The 20,404-nt window shown below is 46.9% G+C and overlaps 2 protein-coding genes across 8 annotated transcripts in view; one reads left to right on the top strand and one right to left on the bottom strand.

Moving 5' to 3' along the window:
- CARS1 (cysteinyl-tRNA synthetase 1) overlaps nucleotides 1-19,970 on the bottom strand; it is a 43,891-nt gene extending 23,921 nt beyond the window's left edge. Inside the window, exons 1-8 of one of the 2 annotated variants that reach the window (XM_056527715.1) lie at nucleotides 19,849-19,964; nucleotides 10,911-11,156; nucleotides 6,976-7,067; nucleotides 3,022-3,110; nucleotides 2,775-2,871; nucleotides 2,587-2,685; nucleotides 1,463-1,612; nucleotides 1,242-1,382 (exon numbers count right to left, since the gene is read on the bottom strand). In XM_056527715.1, coding sequence (XP_056383690.1) covers nucleotides 1,242-1,382; nucleotides 1,463-1,612; nucleotides 2,587-2,685; nucleotides 2,775-2,871; nucleotides 3,022-3,110; nucleotides 6,976-7,067; nucleotides 10,911-11,156; nucleotides 19,849-19,873 — 939 coding nt within the window. In that variant the 5' untranslated portion in view covers nucleotides 19,874-19,964. Of the gene's footprint in view, nucleotides 1-1,241; nucleotides 1,383-1,462; nucleotides 1,613-2,586; nucleotides 2,686-2,774; nucleotides 2,872-3,021; nucleotides 3,111-6,975; nucleotides 7,068-10,910; nucleotides 11,157-19,848 lie in introns of both variants that reach the window. The other variant, XM_056527716.1, reaches the window with a different exon arrangement.
- Nucleotides 1-20,404, top strand: part of ELF5 (E74 like ETS transcription factor 5) — a 231,034-nt gene that overhangs the window by 126,308 nt on the left and 84,322 nt on the right. The window contains exon 1 of one of the 6 annotated variants that reach the window (XM_056527724.1): nucleotides 18,192-18,257. The exons of 1 other annotated variant lie outside the window; for it this stretch is intronic. The gene's annotated coding sequence lies outside the window, so the exon portion shown is untranslated. Of the gene's footprint in view, nucleotides 1-18,191; nucleotides 18,258-19,942; nucleotides 20,057-20,102; nucleotides 20,203-20,299; nucleotides 20,340-20,404 lie in introns of those variants that run through there. 4 more of the 6 variants (XM_056527719.1, XM_056527727.1, XM_056527722.1 and 1 more) reach the window with 4 other exon arrangements.

Here is a 20,404-nt window from a genome sequence, read left to right as displayed (position 1 = left end):
ATGCCTTGGGGCGTCTACGAATGCCTTCTCCTCAAAGAAGTTAAAGGAGTACTCCGGCGCGCACTTTTTTCCTTTTATCCCATCCGGGCTGCAAAATAAAAGAAAACACACTTTTTCTTACCTGCCTACGAGCCCCCGGAGCTCCGGTACACTCCGGTACAGGTGTTCGGTCCCCGGGCTGTATTCTTCTTACTTCCTGTTAGCCCGGCACGTCACACGGAGCTTCAGCCTATCACCGGCCGCAGCGATGTCCCGCCTTGGCCGGTGATAGGCTGAAGCTCCGTGTGACGTGCCGGGCTAACAGGAAGTAAGAGGAATACAGCCCGGGGACCGAACACCTGTACCGGAGCTCCGGGGGCTCGTTGGCAGGTAAGAGAAAGTTTGTTTTCTTTTATTTTGCAGCCCGGACGGGATAAAAGGAAAAAAGTGCGCGCCGGACTACTCCTTTAACTCAGTTTTGCCCGAGTGATTATTACCCTTGATATGCTTGATAGCTTAATGGCTTGTGGTGGGACCTTGCAGCCCCTATTGGTGGGTTGGCTTGTATGCCTTATGCCCCAAAGTGTGACTATTGATGCTTTTGTTCTTTCTACTTACTACCTCATATGCTGCTCCAAGGGGAGGGTCGCTTAATGGGAACCAAAGGGGTGGTTGGGCGGGGGGGGGGGAGTTCATTGGTTGTTTTGGGGTTGTATGATGTCTTGATTATCGTATTATCGTTTCTTGCCTTACCCAGAGCATGTATTCGCAACATGGGGTATGCCCCATTGCATATTTGTAAAATTGTAAAATAAACAGTTTGAAAAAAAAAAAAAAAAAACACATTGATGCAGCTGTGCTGGAATAAAACGGATGGTGCTGTTGAACTAGTGATGGTGAGTGTATATTATGAGCAGAAAAACAAAACAAAACCTGGAGTGCTTCTTTAAAGGAGCACTTCAGGCAATACTGACAGGTTTAAGGGGGTGGAGAATGGCACTAGAATCAAACTATAGTAAGCAGAGAGCCTCTGGGTCATGCTCCACCCCTTAAGCCTATCCACAAGGCATAATATAGTGCAGTTCTTCTCAACCAGGGTGCCTCCAGCTGTTGCAAAACTACAACTCCCAGCATACCCGGACAGCCGTTGGCTGTCCGGGCATGCTGGGAGTTGTAGTTTTGCAACAGCTGGAGGCACCCTGGTTGGGAAGCAGTGATATAGTGTATAAGATTTGTCTGGAGTGTTCCTTTAAAAGACTTACATTCAGTGCTTCCATATCCTTGTGATACTCTCCTTCCCAAAATTTGGGGAGCTGGGAGAAGATGGAGTTGTCCGACACCTCTGCCCCCTTCTTGGTGTCCAGCCAGTCTGACAGCAGATCTGCAGATTCTTCCAGTAATGTCTAGATGGAGCAAAGCTGTTATATATTCACTGTCACCTCGGAGTATACAGGGACACAATGAGGTTCAGTTCTCAGACTACCTGTGCCAGCCTCTGAATGTCCTCAGCATCGGAGGATTTATTGATCGCTTCTTCAAGTGGACGGACGGCGGACATTACAGCGGTCTGAATTTTCTCTAGCATCTGTTTCTTATCCAGATCTGTTGTCTCACTGACCTTGATTAAAAATGGCTGAAAGAAAGAACACGTGTTAGTAATGTCGCCTCCAAGAGGGAAATGTAAGCAGAATAGTGAGTGCGGCTCTGGAGTATAATACAGGATATAACTCAGGATCAGTACAGGATAAGTAATGTAATGTATGTACACAGTGACCTCACCAGCAGAATAGTGAGTACAGCTCTGGAGTTTAATACAGGATATAACTCAGGATCAGTACAGGATAAGTAATGTATGTACACAGTGACCTCACCAGCAGAATAGTGAGTACAGCTCTGGAGTATAATACAGGATATAACTCAGGATCAGTACAGGATAAGTAATGTAATGTATGTACACAGTGACCTCACCAGCAGAATAGTGAGTACAGCTCTGGAGTATAATACAGGATATAACTCAGGATCAGTACAGGATAAGTAATGTAATGTATGTACACAGTGACCTCACCAGCAGAATAGTGAGTACAGCTCTGGAGTTTAATACAGGATATAACTCAGGATCAGTACAGGATAAGTAATGTATGTACACAGTGACCTCACCAGCAGAATAGTGAGTACAGCTCTGGAGTATAATACAGGATATAACTCAGGATCAGTACAGGATAAGTAATGTAATGTATGTACACAGTGACCCCACCAGCAGAATAGTGAGTACAGCTCTGGAGTATAATACAGGATATAACTCAGGATCAGTACAGGATAAGTAATGTAATGTATGTACACAGTGACCCCACCAGCAGAATAGTGAGTACAGCTCTGGGGTATAATACAGGATATAACTCAGGATCAGTACAGGATAAGTAATGTAATGTATGTACACAGTGACCTCACCAGCAGAATAGTGAGTACAGCTCTGGAGTATAATACAGGATATAACTCAGGATCAGTACAGGATAAGTAATGTAATGTATGTACACAGTGACCTAGTCAGTCGGGTGCTTGTATCGGGCAGCTGTTGGCCCATGTGTGACACCCAGGTCCCATACGTACCGTCAGCGCAGTCTTCACATCACCCAGTACAGCGGCGGCCTCGGGCTTACTCTCTTTATACTGCTGAAACAAGTAGTTCTGTCTGGCCCGCTTTATGATCTAAAGAAAAGGAAAGCAATTACCGGACAGTGACAGATCTGCAACAGGAACACAGAATATAGGAAAGCAATAATGCAGGGGACGCTCACCTTGTCATCTATGTCTGTGATGTTCATGCAGTAAAAGACGTCATATTTAAAATAATCCTTCAGGACTCTTCTGAGGATATCGAAGGATATATAGGACCTGAAATGAAGCACAGAGGGTAATGTGCGTCGGCTGCACAGCTTTGAAGAGTCTGTATAACAAATTACGTACAACGCGGGCACAGGCGGAATTTGGATTTGGCCATGACGTTAGTGGGGGCACGCTGGGAGACCTCTACCCTATACACACCTGGCGTGGCCCATGTGCGATGCATCGTATACAGTTGGTCCACAGCAATACCACGTGACTTTTTTACCATTTTGCGGTACAAACAGCTCCTAAAAAAATCGAGGCAAAAATATTTTAGTTAACAATTGTAAAATACTACAAATGATTAAAGGGGTACTCTGCTGCTAGACATCTTATCCCCTATCCAGGATAGGGGATAAGATGTCTGATCGCTGGGGTCCCGCCACTGGGGACCCCTGCGATCTTCGGGCCGGCAGTGGCGGCGTACGGAACACGGAAGCTTGGGGCGTTCGTGACGTCACCATTCATGTCTATGGTTCACTACATAGCCGTCACGCCTCCTTCCACAGACATGAATGGAGGGGGTACGGCGGCTGTAGTCACCAATCACCAGGCACGGAGCAGAGTTTGCTCTATGTGCACCAGATGACTGGGGTGCCGTAGCGGAGATCCCCAGCGGCAGGACCCCCGCTATTAGACATCTTATTCCCTATCCTTTAGATAGGGGATAAGGTGTTTTCCTGCGGAGTCCCCCTTTAAGGACACCGTCCATTGTAGCCTTAAATGGGTACTCCGCACCCCTAGACATCTTATCCCCTATTCAAAGGATAGGGGATAAGATGTCAGATCGCTGGGGTCCCGCTGCTGGGGACCCCTGGATCTCGGCTGCAGCACCCACCTGTACGGCTTCCACCTCACACCGGCATTGCTTGTGGCTTCGGATCCCGACCACAATGGCGGAAGAGCGTGACATCTTGTCTCCACCCCGTGTGACGTCACGCCCTGCCCCCTCAATGCAAGTCTATGGGAGGGGGTGTGGCCGACCTCCCATAGACTTGCATTGAGGGGGCAGGGTGGGACGTCACACGGGACGGAGTCGTGATGTCACGCTCTTCCGCCATTGTGGTCGGGATCCGAAGCCACAAGCAATGCCGGTGTGAGGTGGAAGCCGTACAGGTGGGTGCTGCAGCCGAGATCCCGGGGTTACAACAGCAGCGGGACCCCGGCGATCTGACATCTTATCCCCTATCCTTTGGATAGGGGATAAGATGTCTAGGGGTGCGGAGTAGCCCTTTAAGGACACAGCTAATTTTAATTATTTTCTCCTCTTCATTTAAGAGACATAACTTTTATTTTTCTATCCACAGACCCATATGGGGCTTGGTTATGTGTGCGATTACAGATTCTGCATCATTTACAGGAACTTCAGGCTTTAACATTTAGAAGAAAGTGAAAATGAAAGCAGCGCAGTGTAATGTGCTGGAGATCTCCCCCACAAGGCGGCTATAGCCTGATAATGCCAGACAACAGAGTGCATAGCCAAACTCCAACTCCCACCAGGCTTGTTGGGGGGCTTATTTTTTCCAAAAAGCTGGGGAGACGTGTGCAACGCACCACGGGGGAGGTAAAGTGTAAGAATCCTCCATCAAACAGAGGTTTTAGCAACCCATATTGCAGTGGTGTCTAAACTGTGGACCTCCAGATGTTGCAGCGCAAAACTACAACTTCCAGCATGTCCTGCCAGCTGCAGTCTGAACCTGTCATTGCAAGATACCATAACACAGTGTTCTTTAACCAGTAGCTGCACAAAACTCCCACCATGTCCGAAAAGTCACAGGCTGCACCCTATAGAGCTGAAAGAGGTCATATCAGTGTTCTCTAGCTTGTGGGCACTCCAGCTGTTGCAAATCTAGCGGCGGGACCCCCGCAATCTCTCCCTGCTGCACCCGGCGTTCATTTAGTGCGTAGGGTGCAGTGCCGGAGGCTCGTGACACCACGGCCACGCCCCCTCAATGCAAGTCTATGGGAGGGGGCGTGACGGCAGTCACGCCCCCTCCCATAGACTTGCATTGAGGGGCCGTGACGTCACAAACGGGGCGTAGCAGTGACACCACGAGCCTCAGCCATGCATCGCCAGTCATCCGGCACAGAGCGAAGTCCGCTTCGTGCACCTGATGTCTGGGGTGCCGCAGCCGAGATCGCGGGGATCCTGCCGCTTATCCCCTACCTAGGGGCGGAGTGCCCCTTTAAGCTGCTCTGGTCTAACTAAGACTTTGTTAAGGCCCATTCACACTACAGACTTTCTGAGCTTGTAATGTAGCTTTAGGTTACGATGTCCGCCTTAGTAAGTCCCCTGCCCATTGTGTTTTAATTCCTCACCAGCTGATGCTGCAAAACCCTGACCTCGTGTTCCGCACACAAGGCTGAAGGTTTGCTACAATGTATCAGTGAGACAACCCTGTCATCTAAACGCAGCAATGACCACATCTCTCTCCTTATCTCTGCCTCCAGGCTAAAAGCGCTTACCTGCGGTGACACATACTGACACGTGTAATGGGTCCAAATTCCACATAGTTATTATAGTATAAAACCCAGGGCCTAGAAAAATAAGCACTTACTCCCCAAACGTTATACTGTAAGGCCGGTTTTACACGAGCGCGTTACAAATCAGTTCGGGTCATCAGAAACCCGGTCATTCATCCATAATACAGCTGCAAAAATATGCATGTAACCGCATCGTTTCCGCACCAAAAAAAAAACCAAAAATAATTATTAAGGTATTTAAAACCTGCAGTTACAGATTTGCTGCAGATTTTGGAGTCGAATCGCTGTGGAAAATCCGCGTCACATCCGTCTTGGTATACGTGCTGTGCGCACACTGTATTTTTTGTATTCTAGATCCTTCTCACAGTCACTGATCTCATGAGCTGGCAATGCACCTTAAAGGGGTACTCCGCCCCTAGACATCTTATCCCCTATCCAAAGGATGGGGGATAAGATGTCTGATCCAGCGGCAGGACCCCTGCGATCTCGGCTGCGGCACCCCAGACATCCGTTGCACAGAGCGAACTTCGCTGTGCCGGATAACCGACGATGCGGGGCGTAGGCTTGCGACATCACGGTCATGCCCCCTCAATGCAAGTCTCACGACCCCTTCCATTGACTTGCATTGAGGGGGCGTAGCAGCGACGTCACGAGCCTCCGGCGCTGCACCCAACGATCTAAACGAATGCTGGCTGCAGCAGGGAGATCGCGGGGGGTCTCCAGTGTGACGTCCCCTCCTATAGACTTGCATTGAGGGAGTGAGGTCACGAGCCTCTGTTGCTGCACCCAACACTCTAAACAAACGCCGGGTGCAGCAGGAAAATCGCGGGGGTCCCCAACGGAGGGACCCCCGCAATCAGACATCTTATCTCCTATCCTTTGGATAGGGAGTAAGATGTCTAGCAGTCAACTGGCTCCAGAAAGTTAAACAAATTTGTAAATTACTTCTATTAAAAAATCTTAATCCTTCCAATAATGATCAGCTGCTGAAGTTGAGTTATTTTCTGTTTGGCAACAGTGCTCTCTGCTGACATCTCTGCTTGTCTCGGGAACTGCACAGAGTAGAAGAGGTTTGCTATGGGGATTTGCTTCTACTCTGGACAGTTCCCGAGACAGGTGTCATCAGAGAGCACTTAGACAAGAAAGAACAACTCAACTTCAGCAGCTCATAAGTACTGAAAGGATTAAGATTTTTTAATAGAAGTAATTTACAAATCTGTTTAACTTTCTGGAGCCAGTTGATTATATATATAAGTTTTTTCCTGGATAACCCCTTTAAGTAGCTGTCGACTGGACACTTGTATGGCTGACAGCTATTTCTCCTAATCTCCCCATACATGTGCATGCTCACTTTGGTAGGTTGTGCGCGTGTTGAAAATGGTGAGAAGGGAGTAAGCGATCGCAGCATTATCAGCAAGGTAATTGCCGATACCGATAATGCCCAAAATATCGGCCAAACCGATAATCGGTCGATCCCTATCTTTCAGCGCCAATCTTTGCAGAACTGGCAGGAGACCAAGACCGGATTTACACTTGATAAAGGAAGAGAAAAGATGGAGGGACAGAGGATAAGAAACCAAACAGCAGGGATAGAAGGAGATGGACGTTACCACATTTATTTGCTGTCACCTTGTTGCGCGTTAGACTGTTGTACAGCCGCAGTTGGGGTTGTTCTTTAGCTTCTGGGGGTGTCCATTGAGGTTGTGTGCGTTTCGCCTTACCTGGAAGTAACAAAGCAGGTTGGATTAGTTCGAGGACTAAGAAATCACAAGTAACACGCACTATGGCCCTCATTTCCTATTGCAAACCCGACATGTTTTGGAGTCTGGAGGGAATTCTTACCTCTAATATGAGGGGTTTTTGCCTCCTCTGGATCAACTCAGTTGGGACTCATTAGGGTTATAGGTTGAACTTGATGGACTCTGCTCTTTTTTCAACCTCATGAACTATGTTACTATGTTACTAAATTCTGTCTGCGCCAGAATTGAAAAAACCCGACTAACTCTCCAAGAAAACCGGGAAAAGGGGCGTGGCCATTGGGGTAAGGGGCGTGTTCCGGACATTTTCACACAAAAAAAAAAACAACATATTTACTAAGGTTTCCACAGAAAATGTAGTGGATTTGAGCTGAGGAAAACCCGACAGATCAGAGCAGGTGTATAAAAAAAATAAAAAAAAGCAAAATGTAGGGAAAAGTTAGTAAATACCGCGGGGAAAAAAAATTGTAGGGAATTAAAACCCACAAAGAAACCTAGTAAATAAGGGCCTTTATGTATTAGCCCAGTGTTTCCCAACTAGAATGCCTCCAGTTGTTGCAAAACTACAACTCCCAGCATGCCCGGACAGCCAAAGGCTGTCCGGGCATGCTGGGAGTTGTGGTTTTGCAACAGCTGGAGGCACCTTAGTTGGGAAACTCTGTATTAGCCTGTAGAACCGGTACATTAAAGAAATTTTCCATGAACCTGAAATCCGAAATCCACGGTCCCAAGGTGCTGCAAAACTAGCTGGACCAATGCGGCACCTTCACTTACAGAGGTGCATAAATAGAGATTATATATATATATATATATATATATATATATATATATATACACACACACACACACTAGGGATCGACCGATTATCTGTTTGGCCGATATTATCGGCCGATATTCCAGATTTTGGACATTATCGGTATCGGCAATTACCTTGCCGATATGCCGATAATGCCCCGCCCAGGCCTGAGACTACCGCCGCTGCCCCAATGCCTCCCCCATCCCCGGTTTTATAATTACCTGTTCCCGGGGTCCACGCTACTTCTGGCTCCTGCGACGTCTTGCGCGCTGCGCAACGCAACGACGAGTGACGTCCTCAACGCGACGTCACCGTCAGTACGCTGTCACTGTGCGCACTGACGGTGACGTCGCGTTGAGGACTTCACTTGTCATTACGCTGCGCAGTACGTCCCAGGAGCCAGAAGTAGCGCGGACACCGGGAACAGGTAATTATAAAACCGGGGATGGCGGTGGCTGCGGTCTCTGGCCCTGCAAAAGCCGCTGCAGTTCATTAATTTAAAGCGCCCGGGTGGGGGGAAATAGCCGATAACTTATACCGGAATATCGGTATAAGTTATCGGCCCTAAAGGTCACAGATTATCGGCCCTAAAAAAATTGATATCGGTCGATCCCTAATATATACACACACACACATATATATATATATATATATATATATATATATATATATATATATATATACATATATACTGCAGCTTGGTTCACTAGAATAGCCTCCTTAGGGATTGTTCACATGGCACAAACTAAACCCTTAAATCCACATGGAACTGCAAGGACTTTCACATGGATATTATGGGGGAGATTTATCAAAACCTGTTCAGAGGAAAAGTTGCTGAGTTGCCCATAGCAACCAATCAGATCGCTTCTTTCACTTTTCAGAAACTTTATTTAAAAATGAAAGAAGCGATCTGATTGGTTGCTATGGGCAACTGGGCAGCTTTTCCTCTGGACAGGTTTTGATAAATCTCCCCCTATGTGCACATTTTGAGGCTCCCATTGATTTCAATAGGAGGAATCTGTACAGAAAAGCCTGTGAAAGCCACCGATATAAATAGAGGGGGGAGCAGAATCCATCTGTGGCTACGGGTCACAGTGGGCGACTATTGTGAGCCCGGTTATCATCACCATCTCTTTTCATTGTCCTTAACCTACAATGTAATGTATGTATACAGGGACCCCACCAGCAGAATAGTGAGTACAGCTCTGGGGTATAATACAGGATATAACTCAGGATCAGTACAAGATAAGTAATGTAATGTATGTACACAGTGACCTCACCAGCAGAATAGTGAGTACAGCTCTGGAGTATAACACAGGATATAACTCAGGATCAGTACAGGATAAGTAATGTAATGTATGTACACAGTGACCTCACCAGCAGAATAGTGAGTACAGCTCTGAAGTATAATACAGGATATAACTCAGGATCAGTACAGGATAAGTAATGTAATGTATGTACACAGTGACCTCACCAGCAGAATAGTGAGTACAGCTCTGGAGAATAATACAGGATATAACTCAGGATCAGTACAGAATGAGTAATGTAATGTATGTACACAGGGACCCCACCAGCAGAATAGTGAGTGCAGCTCTGGGGTATAATACAGGATATACCTCAGGATCAGTACAGGATAAGTAATGTAATGTATGTACACAGTGATCTCACCAGCAGAATAGTGAGTACAGCTCTGGAGTATAATACAGGATATAACTCAGGATCAGTACAGGATAAGTAATGTATGTACACAGTGATCTCGCCAGCAGAATAGTGAGTACAGCTCTGGAGTATAATACAGGATATAACTCAGGATCAGTACAGGATAAGTAATGTATGTACACAGTGATCTCACCAGCAGAATAGTGAGTACAGCTCTGGAGTATAATACAGGATATAACTCAGGATCAGTACAGGATAAGTAATGTAATGTATGTACACAGTGACCCCACCAGCAGAATAGTGAGTACAGTTCTGGAGTATAATACAGGATATAACTCAGGATCAGTACAGGATAAGTAATGTAATGTATGTACACAGTGACACCACCAGCAGAATAGTGAGTGCAGCTCTGGAGTATAATACAGGATATAAATCAGGATCATTACAGGATAAGTAATGTAATGTATGTACACAGTGACCTCACCAGCAGAATAGTGAGTACAGCTCTGTAGTATAATACAGGATCAGTACAGGATAAGTAATGTAATGTATGTACACAGTGACCTCACCAGCAGAATAGTGAGTGCAGCTCTGGAGTATAATACAGGATATAACTCAGGATCAGTACAGGATAAGTAATGTAATGTATGTACACAGTGACCTCACCAGCAGAATAGCGAGTACAGCTCTGGAGTATAATACAGGATATAACTCAGGATCAGTACAGGATAAGTAATGTAATGTATGTAAACAGTGACCTCACCAGCAGAATAGTGAGTACAGCTCTGGAGTATAATACAGGATATAACACAGGATCAGTACAGGATAAGTAATGTAATGTATGTACACCGTGATCTCACCAGCAGAATAGTGAGTACAGCTCTGGAGTATAATACAGGATATAACTCAGGATCAGTACAGGATAAGTAATGTAATGTATGTAAACAGTGACCTCACCAGCAGAATAGCGAGTACAGCTCTGGAGTATAATACAGGATATAACTCAGGATCAGTACAGGATAAGTAATGTAATGTATGTATACAGTGACCTCACCAGCAGAATAGTGAGTACAGCTCTGGAGTATAATACAGGATATAACTCAGGATCAGTACAGGATAAGTAATGTAATGTATGTAAACAGTGACCTCACCAGCAGAATAGTGAGTACAGCTCTGGAGTATAATACAGGATATAACTCAGGATCAGTACAGGATAAGTAATGTAATGTATGTACACAGTGACCTCACCAGCAGAATAGTGAGTACAGCTCTGGAGTATAATACAGGATGTAAGGATGAATGGACAACATGAACCATCCGCAGGCAGGCATGCTCACAGGAGGATTACTCACATGGCTGTGTGTTATGTGAGTTGCGTTGCATTGCAGGGTCGGATGAGATTGCCGCTATGTGCCTGTACCAGCGCACCACGTGGAAGTAATGATCAGGAGGGGGCGCTGCCAGATGCCTGAACACCTCTACATCGGCCTGAGAAAAAGTGTAGCCCTGGATGTAACTACGAGAGCTGAGGTAGTCATGTAAGGCGGACAGCCGGGCCTTCTCATCACTAATGCTCAGAACAGACTGGTAGCTCGCAGCTGCAAGAGAAGATCATACAGAGGGTGAGAAGGGCCGCACTGGAATACACCGGGCACCATGCAACATGGGAACAGGACAAGAAGTTCTCTGAATCCAGCAGGGGGCACCATGCAATACATACAGATCTAATGGCATAAGGCAGAAAAGTCACCAAAAGATGAAGCAAATAGAAGTTTACAGGTTAAATTTGCACCAAATCTTGAATAAAAATCACGAAAAGAAAAATAAACTATTCTGCTCCAATCACACCCAAAGCTGCACAGAGGATTTTGCTGGACACAAACCTTTAATAGTAGCTGACAATTATTTGACTCCAGCCTCTTTTGTCCTCCTCTAGACCCCCACTATGCCCTCCCCAGACTCTTCTGTGCCCCCTTTCTCCAGACTCCTCTGTCCCCCCCCCAGCCTCTTTTGTCCTCCTCTAGACCCCCACTATGCCCTCCCCAGACTCTTCTGTGCCCCCTTTCTCCAGACTCCTCTACCCCCTCAAGCCTTCTTTGTCCTTCTTTAAACCCTCTATCCCTCCCCATACTATTTTTGTGTCCCCCACCTCCAGACTCCTATGTTTTCCTCCAGATCCCTCTTCGGACTCCTGCGCCTCCCTTTTCCAGACCCCTTTGTGCCCTCATCCTCCAGACTCCTCTGTGCCCTCCTCCGCCATACTCATCTGTGCTCCCTTCCTCCAGATTTCTCCCCCCCCTTCTCCAGTTATTTTTGCCCGCCTCAGTCAGACTCATTTGTTCCCCTTTGGGAGGGAGAAGCTGGAGACAAACACTCCTTTGACAATGAGCCGACTACACAACTTCCTGTCAGTGAGGAAACACGCAAAGACATGAAACTGTCAATGAGACTGAAACCATTACAATTTGTGGTTGTGCTATATAAGTGCTCCCCCCCCCCCACCCCCCTTTCTCCAGAATAATTTTTTCCCCACTCATCCAGACTCCTCTGTGCCCTCCCTCTTCCTCCAGACTCCTTTATGCCCTCCCTCTTCCTCCAGACTCCTTTATGCCCTCCCTCTTCCTCCAGACTCCTTTATGCCCTCCCTCTTCCTCCAGACTCCTTTATGCCCTCCCTCTTCCTCCAGACTCCTTTATGCCCTCCCTCTTCCTCCAGACTCCTTTATGCCCTCCCTCTTCCTCCAGACTCCTTTATGCCCTCCCTCTTCCTCCAGACTCCTTTATGCCCTCCCTCTTCCTCCAGACTCCTTTATGCCCTCCCTCTTCCTCCAGACTCCTTTATGCCCTCCCTCTTCCTCCAGACTCCTTTATGCCTCCCTCTTCCTCCAGACTCCTTTATGCCCTCCCTCTTCCTCCAGACTCCTTTATGCCCTCCCTCTTCCTCCAGACTCCTTTATGCCCTCCCTCTTCCTCCAGACTCCTTTATGCCCTCCCTCTTCCTCCAGACTCCTTTATGCCCTCCCTCTTCCTCCAGACTCCTTTATGCCCTCCCTCTTCCTCCAGACTCCTTTATGCCCTCCCTCTTCCTCCAGACTCCTTTATGCCCTCCCTCTTCCTCCAGCCTCCTTTATGCCCTCCCTCTTCCTCCAGCCTCCTTTATGCCCTCCCTCTTCCTCCAGCCTCCTTTATGCCCTCCCTCTTCCTCCAGCCTCCTTTATGCCCTCCCTCTTCCTCCAGCCTCCTTTATGCCCTCCCTCTTCCTCCAGCCTCCCTCTTCCTCCAGACTCCTTTATGCCCTCCCTCTTCCTCCAGCCTCCCTCTTCCTCCAGACTCCTTTATGCCCTCCCTCTTCCTCCAGACTCCTTTATGCCCTCCCTCTTCCTCCAGACTCCTTTACGCCCTCCCTCTTCCTCCAGACTCCTTTATGCCCTCCCTCTTCCTCCAGACTCCTGTATGCCCTCCCTCTTCCTCCAGACTCCTGTATGCCCTCCCTCTTCCTCCAGACTCCTTTATGCCTCCCTCTTCCTCCAGACTCCTTTATGCCTCCCTCTTCCTCCAGACTCCTTTATGCCCTCCCTCTTCCTCCAGACTCCTTTATGCCCTCCCTCTTCCTCCAGACTCCTTTATGCCTCCCTCTTCCTCCAGACTCCTTTATGCCTCCCTCTTCCTCCAGACTCCTTTATGCCTCCCTCTTCCTCCAGACTCCTTTATGCCTCCCTCTTCCTCCAGACTCCTTTATGCCTCCCTCTTCCTCCAGACTCCTGTATGCCCTCCCTCTTCCTCCAGACTCCTTTATGCCCTCCCTCTTCCTCCAGACTCCTTTATGCCCTCCCTCTTCCTCCAGACTCCTTTATGCCTCCCTCTTCCTCCAGACTCCTTTATGCCTCCCTCTTCCTCCAGACTCCTTTATGCCCTCCCTCTTCCTCCAGACTCCTTTATGCCTCCCTCTTCCTCCAGACTCCTTTATGCCCTCCCTCTTCCTCCAGACTCCTTTATGCCTCCCTCTTCCTCCAGACTCCTTTATGCCTCCCTCTTCCTCCAGACTCCTTTATGCCCCCCTTTCCAGACTCCTCTACCGCTTCCTACATACAGTTCTACAGACAGATCCTGGGACACTCTGCTGGAATACGTTCTTCCTTATCATATGTAAGACTCCGGTTCTCTGCAAACAGTGACTGATCAATCCGGCGGCTCCTGGATCCATGCCGGATAATTCACAGCCTCCTGCACTATCCCTCGTCCCCAAGAAGCTTATCAGGGGCCCAACAACCGAAGCTCAGAAATCGCCTGCAAAAATTCCGGCGTCGGCCTTAACTGCCTGTTGACAGGACATGTGCCTAATGTAGCCATAGGTTCCCATTCACCTGTCCTTGTGGCCTCAGTTTTTTTGTCAAACTTACAGGAAATCTCAGCACTTTCCTATACAAGATGCTAATACAGAAAAAAAAAACTAAGAATATCATGTGGTCTACTTTCTATAATGCTGTGGTTAATAACCAATGTGTGCCTGTGTATGGTTATGTGTGTGCCTGTGTATGGTTATGTGTGTGCCTGTGTATGGTTATGTGTGTGCCTGTGTATGGTTATGTGTGTGCCTGTGTATGGTCATGTGTGTGCCTGTGTATGGTCATGTGTGTGCCTGTGTATGGTCATGTGTGTGCCTGTGTATGGTCATGTGTGTGCCTGTGTATGGTCATGTGTGTGCCTGTGTATGGTCATGTGTGTGCCTGTGTATGGTCATGTGTGTGCCTGTGTATGGTTATACAGCGGCAGATCAGGGACGTGCACAGACACTTTGGGGGGGGGGGGACAGGGACTTAAAGGGGTACCCGGCCCTAATACATCTTTTCCCCTATCCTTTGGATAGGGGATAAGATGTCTGATCGTGGCAATCGGTCATTGCGCACCCACCTTTGTGAGCTCTCCGCAGGGCCGGAGTATCGTGACGTCACGATTTCGCCCCCTTGTGACGTCACACCCCGTCCCCTCAATGCAAGTCTATTGTAGAAGTAATTTACAAATCTGTTAAACTTTCTGGCACCAATTGATTTAAAAAATAAAATAAAATGTTTTCCACCGGAGTGCCCCTTTAAGGACACAGCTTATTTTAATTATTTTCTCCTCTCCATTTAAGAGACATAACTTTTATTTTTCTATCCACAGACCCATATGGGGCTTGGTTATGTGTGTGATTACAGATTCTGCATCATTTACAGGAACTTCAGGCTTTAACATTTAGAAGAAAGTGAAAATGAAAGCAGCGCAGTGTAATGTGCTGGAGATCTCCCCCACAAGGCGGCTATAGCCTGATAATGCCAAACAGGGTGCATAGCCAAACTCCAACTCCCACCAGGCTTGTTGGGGGGCTTATTGTTTCCAAAAAGCTGGGGAGACGTGTGCAACGCACCACGGGGGAGGTAAAGTGTAAGAACCCTCCATCAAACAGAGGTTTTAGCACCCCCTATTGCAGTGGTGTCTAAACTGTGGACCTCCAGATGTTGCAGCGCAAAACTACAACTTCCAGCATGTCCTGCCAGCTGCAGTCTGAACCTGTCGTTGCAAGATACCATAACACAGTGTTCCTTAACCTGTAGCTGCACAAAACTCCCACCATGTCCTAAAAGTCACAGGCTGCACCCTATAGAGCTGAAAGAGGTCATATCAGTGTTCTCTAGCTTGAGGGCACTCCAGCTGTTGCAAAACTACAACTACCAGCATGCCCCAGAGCAGCAAGATTCCATAATACAGTAGTTTGCAACCTGTGGCTGCTGGGAGTTGTAGTTGTGCAACAGCTGTTGAGCCTCAGGTTGGTGGAACAATGCATTTAAAGGGGTTATTCATGAAAAAAAACTACTTTTTTTTTTTATAAATCAACTGGCTCCAGAAAGTTAAACAGATTTGTAAATTAAAAAATATTAATCCTTTCAGTACTTATGAGCTTCTGAAGTTAAGGTTGCTCTTTTCTGTCCAAGTGCTCTCTGATGACATGTGTCTCGGGAACCGCCCAGTTTAGAAGCAAATCCCCATAGCAAACCTCTTCTAAACTGGGCGATTCCCGAGACACGTGTCATCAGAGAGCACAGAAAAGAACAACCTTAACTTCAGAAGCTCATAAGTACTGAAAGGATTAAGATTTTTTTAATAGAAGTAATTTACAAAATCTATTTAACTTTCTGGAGCCAGTTGATATATATATATAAAAAAAAAGTTTTTCCTGGAATACCCCTTTAACCCCTTAAGGACTCAGCCCATTTTGGCCTTAAGGACTCAGACAATTTAATTTTTACGTTTTCATTTTTTCCTCCTCGCCTTCTAAAAATCATAACTCTTTTATATTTTCATCCACAGACTAGTATGAGGGCTTGTTTTTTGCGCGACCAGTTGTCCTTTGTAATGACATCACTCATTATATCATAAAATGTATGGCGCAACCAAAAAACACTATTTTTGTGGGGAAATTAAAACGAAAAACGCAATTTTGCTAATTTTGGAAGGTTTTGTTTTCACGCCGTACAATTTCTGGTAAAAATGACATGTGTTCTTTATTGTGAGGGTCAATACGATTAAAATGATACCCATTATTATATACATTTATATTATTGTTGCGCTTAAAAAAAATCACAAACTTTTTAACCAAATTAGTACGTTTATAATCCCTTTATTTTGATGACCTATAACTTTTTTATTTTTCAGTATAAGTGGCGGTATGGAGGCTCATTTTATGCGCCATGATCTGTACTTTTTTTTGATACCACATTTGTATATAAAAAACTTTTAATACATTTTTTATAATTTTTTTTTAATAAAATGTATTAAAAAAGTAGGAATTTTGGACTTTTTAAAATTTTTTTCGTTCACGCCGTTCACCGTACGGGATCATTAACATTTTATTTTAATAGTTCGGACATTTACGCACGCGGCGATACCAAATATGTCTATAAAAAATGTTTTTTTACGCTTTTTGGGGGTAAAATAGGAAAAAACGGACGTTTTACTTTTTTATTGGGGGAGGGGATTTTTCACTTTTTTTTTACTTTTACTTTTACATTTTTTTACATTTTTTTTTACACTTGAATAGTCCCCATAGGGGACTATTCATAGCAATACCATGATTGCTAATACTGATCTGTTCTATGTATAGGACATAGAACAGATCAGTATTATCGGTCATCTCCTGCTCTGGTCTGCTCGATCACAGACCAGAGCAGGAGACGCCGGGAGCCAGAAGGAGGAAGGAGAGGGGACCTCCGTGCGGCGTTATGAATGATCGGATCCCCGCAGCAGCGCTGCGGGCGATCCGATCGTTCATTTTAATCGCGAACTCCCGCAGATGCCGGGATCTGTATTGATCCCGGCACCTGAGGGGTTAATGGCGGACGCCCGCGAGATCGCGGGCGTCGGCCATTGCCGGCGGGTCCCTGGCTGCGATCAGCAGCCGGGATCAGCCGCGCATGACACGGGCATCGCTCCGATGCCCGCGGTTATGCTTAGGACGTAAATGTACGTCCTGGTGCGTTAAGTACCACCTCACCAGGACGTACATTTACGTCCTGCGTCCTTAAGGGGTTAAAGGGGTACTTCGGTGGAAAACTTTTTTATTTTTTAAATCAACTGGTGCCAGAAAGTTAAACAGATTTGTAAATTACTTCTATTAAAAAAATCTTAATCCTTCCAGTACTTTTTAGCTGCTGAATACTACAGAGGAAATTCTTTTCTTTTTGGAACACAGAGCTCTCTGCTGACATCACAAGCACAGTGCTCTCTGCTGACATCTCTGTCCATTTTAGGAACTGTCCAGAGCAGCATATGTTTGCTATGGGGATTTTCTCCTACTCTGGACAGTTCTTAAAATGGACAGAGATGTCAGCAGAGAGCACTGTGCCCGTGATGTCAGCAGAGAGCTCTGTGTTCCAAAAAGATCCGTGCAATGTAAAGTATAGGACAGTGGTCTACAACCTGCGGACCTCCAGATGCTGGGAGTTGTAGTTTTGCAACATCTGGAGGTCCGCAGGTTGAAGACCACTGTTAGAGGAAGTTGTACTCACCTGTCCCTGCCGCTCCGGACCGTCGCCGCTTCCCTGGATGTCGCCTTCCATCGCTGTCGCCGCGTTCCCAAGGTGTCCCCGACGCTACAGCAAGGCCTCTGCTTCCCCGGCATCCTCGCTCTCCGTCGCCACCATGACGTCGCTACGCACGCCGCTCCTATTGGATGACGGGACGGCGTGCGCAGCGACGTGATGACGACGATGGAGAGCGCCGACGATGCAGGGGATCCCGAAGAGGACGCGCCGGAGCCCCGAAGACAGGTAAGTGATCGTCAGCGGACCACACGGGGCACCGTAAACGGCTTTCCGGTGGCAGCTGAAGCAGTCTGCGCTGCAGGATAGCTGTTTATGCGATGGCCCCGACATACAAAAGCATCGTATGTTGATGCTGCCTCTGAGAGGCCATTGTATGTTGAAATGATCGTATGTCGGGGCCATCGTAGGTCGGGGGGGGGGGGTCACTGTATATGCTAATGAGGTGCTAACTGGCACTCTGACAACAGTACTGTAATGAAGAGAGAGGGGAGGAATATTGATGAGCTGGGCAGCACTGATGTCAGAGTGCCAGTTAGCCTGGCCGGTGCCAGTTAGCACCTCATTAGCATATACCAAAAATCGAAGATTACGGCCAAACGGCGCTGCGGATCCGGGTGCGGTAAGCATCATAATGATCAGCGTCCCCCACACTACCAGCCAGTACCACTGGTTAGTGCGGGGGGGTGAGAAAACTGACAGTTTTCCTTAAAGGAGATAATATAGGACTGATATTTTGTACTATGGCTGCGTTAAATTCTGCCACTGGAGCTATAATCTTCATTAGTATGAAAGCAGATGGCAGCGCAATGTGGTAGATCAGTGTTTCCCAACCTGAGGCTCTCCAGCTGTTGCAAAACTACAACGCCCAGCATTCCTTGACTGTGAAGGGTCTTTGGCTGTTGCAGAACTTCAACTTAGGCTGGTTTCACATCACGTTTTTGCCATACTGTTTTCTATCAGTTTTTCTAAAGAAAACCGTATGACAAAAAGTAAACTGTATGCGTTTTTAAACCGTATACTGTTTTTAAAAGTGCATACAGTCCCGTCCGTCAGTTTTTATTTGTATTTTTTTTTTTAAAACATACGTTTTTGAAAATGTTGTCCATTTTTAATGGGAGGGGTCTTGGGTGGGGACTTTACGATGCAAATGCGCATGTGCAAAGTAAAAACCGCATACTGTTTCCCGTATGGAACCGTATACATGTGCGTTTCCCATTGACGTCCATGCTAAAAAAAAAAACTTATGCGGTTGCAGTACGGTTTTTAAACCGGAGACAACACCGTGGTCAACTACGGTTTTGAGTACGGGAGAAAACCGTATTGCAAGCAAACCGTCCACAACCGGATGCATCCGTTTTTCAATTATTGGTCTATGTATACGGTTTTCAATACGGTTCCATACGTTTTCAATAATGAAAACGTAAACGGGAAACGTACTTGAAAAAACGAGGTGTGAACCCAGCCTTACAGCAGGTCCTGAGAGCTGATGGGTCTTTAGCTGTTGCAAAACTACAAATTCCAGCATGCCCTGACAGCCGAAGGGTCTTATGCTGTTGCAGAACTACAATGTACAGCATGCCCAGACAGTCACAGCATCGCCAGCTGTTGCAAAACTACCACTCCCAGCATGCCCAGACAGTCACAGCATCTCCAGCTGTTGCAAAACTACCACTCCCAGCATGCCCAGACAGTCACAGCATCTCCAGCTGTTGCAAAACTACCACTCCCAGCATGCCCAGACAGTCACAGCATCTCCAGCTGTTGCAAAACTACCACTCCCAGCATGCCCAGACTGTCACAGCATCTCCAGCTGTTGCAAAACTACCACTCCCAGCATGCCCAGACAGTCACAGCATCTCCAGCTGTTGCAAAACTACCACTCCCAGCATGCCCTGACAGCCTTCGGCTGTCAGGGCATGCTGGGAGTGGTAGTTTTGCAACAGGTTGGAGAACACTGTGGTAGATCATTGTAAACATTCCCTAACATTACAGGTAAAAATGTCTTTCTGTTACAATTAGCAACAATGTAACATTCCACCATGCAGATCGGTGTGTGGCAGTGGCGCCCCCTATAGATGACAGTGATTGACAGTCATAGACTACAGAGCTGTCACAGGATGTCACCAGCCATTCACCTATCAATATACATGTATACACCACACATGACGTCACTGTACACCCGATATACACGGTATACCCCCCGCACTCACCCTGATCCCCGGCTGCCGTTGCCATCCCGATACCTCCACTCAGATTCTGATGCAACCATCAACAAAACGTGTCCGGAAGTCCCTCCCGCACCCATTTCCGGTGTAGCCGGTTACCGAGGCAACCGCGGCGCTGCGGCCTAGAAGTGATAAGTCAGCCCGCGGCTAGAGTAGAGCTTTCACCGGGGCTGTCATGTCGCCTTATACATAGGTAGATAGCTTTGCTATTACTTAATCAGGGAAAGCTGGATGACGGTCAGTATGGCAACTGTTACGTCTATTACAGGAGTCACCCAGCTTTCCTATCGACCTGAATGGCAGATCTATACCGGGGCTGTCATGTCGCCTTATACATAGGTAGATAGCTTTGCTATTACTTAATCGGGGAAAGCTGGATGACGGTCAGTATGGCTACTCTTACAGCAGTCACCCAGCATTCCTATGGACCTGAATGGCAGATCTACATAGGGGCTGTCATGTCGCCTTATACATAGGTAGATAGCTTTGCTATTACTTAATCAGGGAAAACTGGATGACGGTCAGTGCAGTCACCCAGCTT

The sequence above is a fragment of the Hyla sarda genome, chromosome 6, assembly GCF_029499605.1.
Source record: "Hyla sarda isolate aHylSar1 chromosome 6, aHylSar1.hap1, whole genome shotgun sequence".
Classification (NCBI taxonomy): domain Eukaryota; kingdom Metazoa; phylum Chordata; class Amphibia; order Anura; family Hylidae; genus Hyla; species Hyla sarda.
This window is presented reverse-complemented; position numbering and strand designations above follow the sequence as displayed.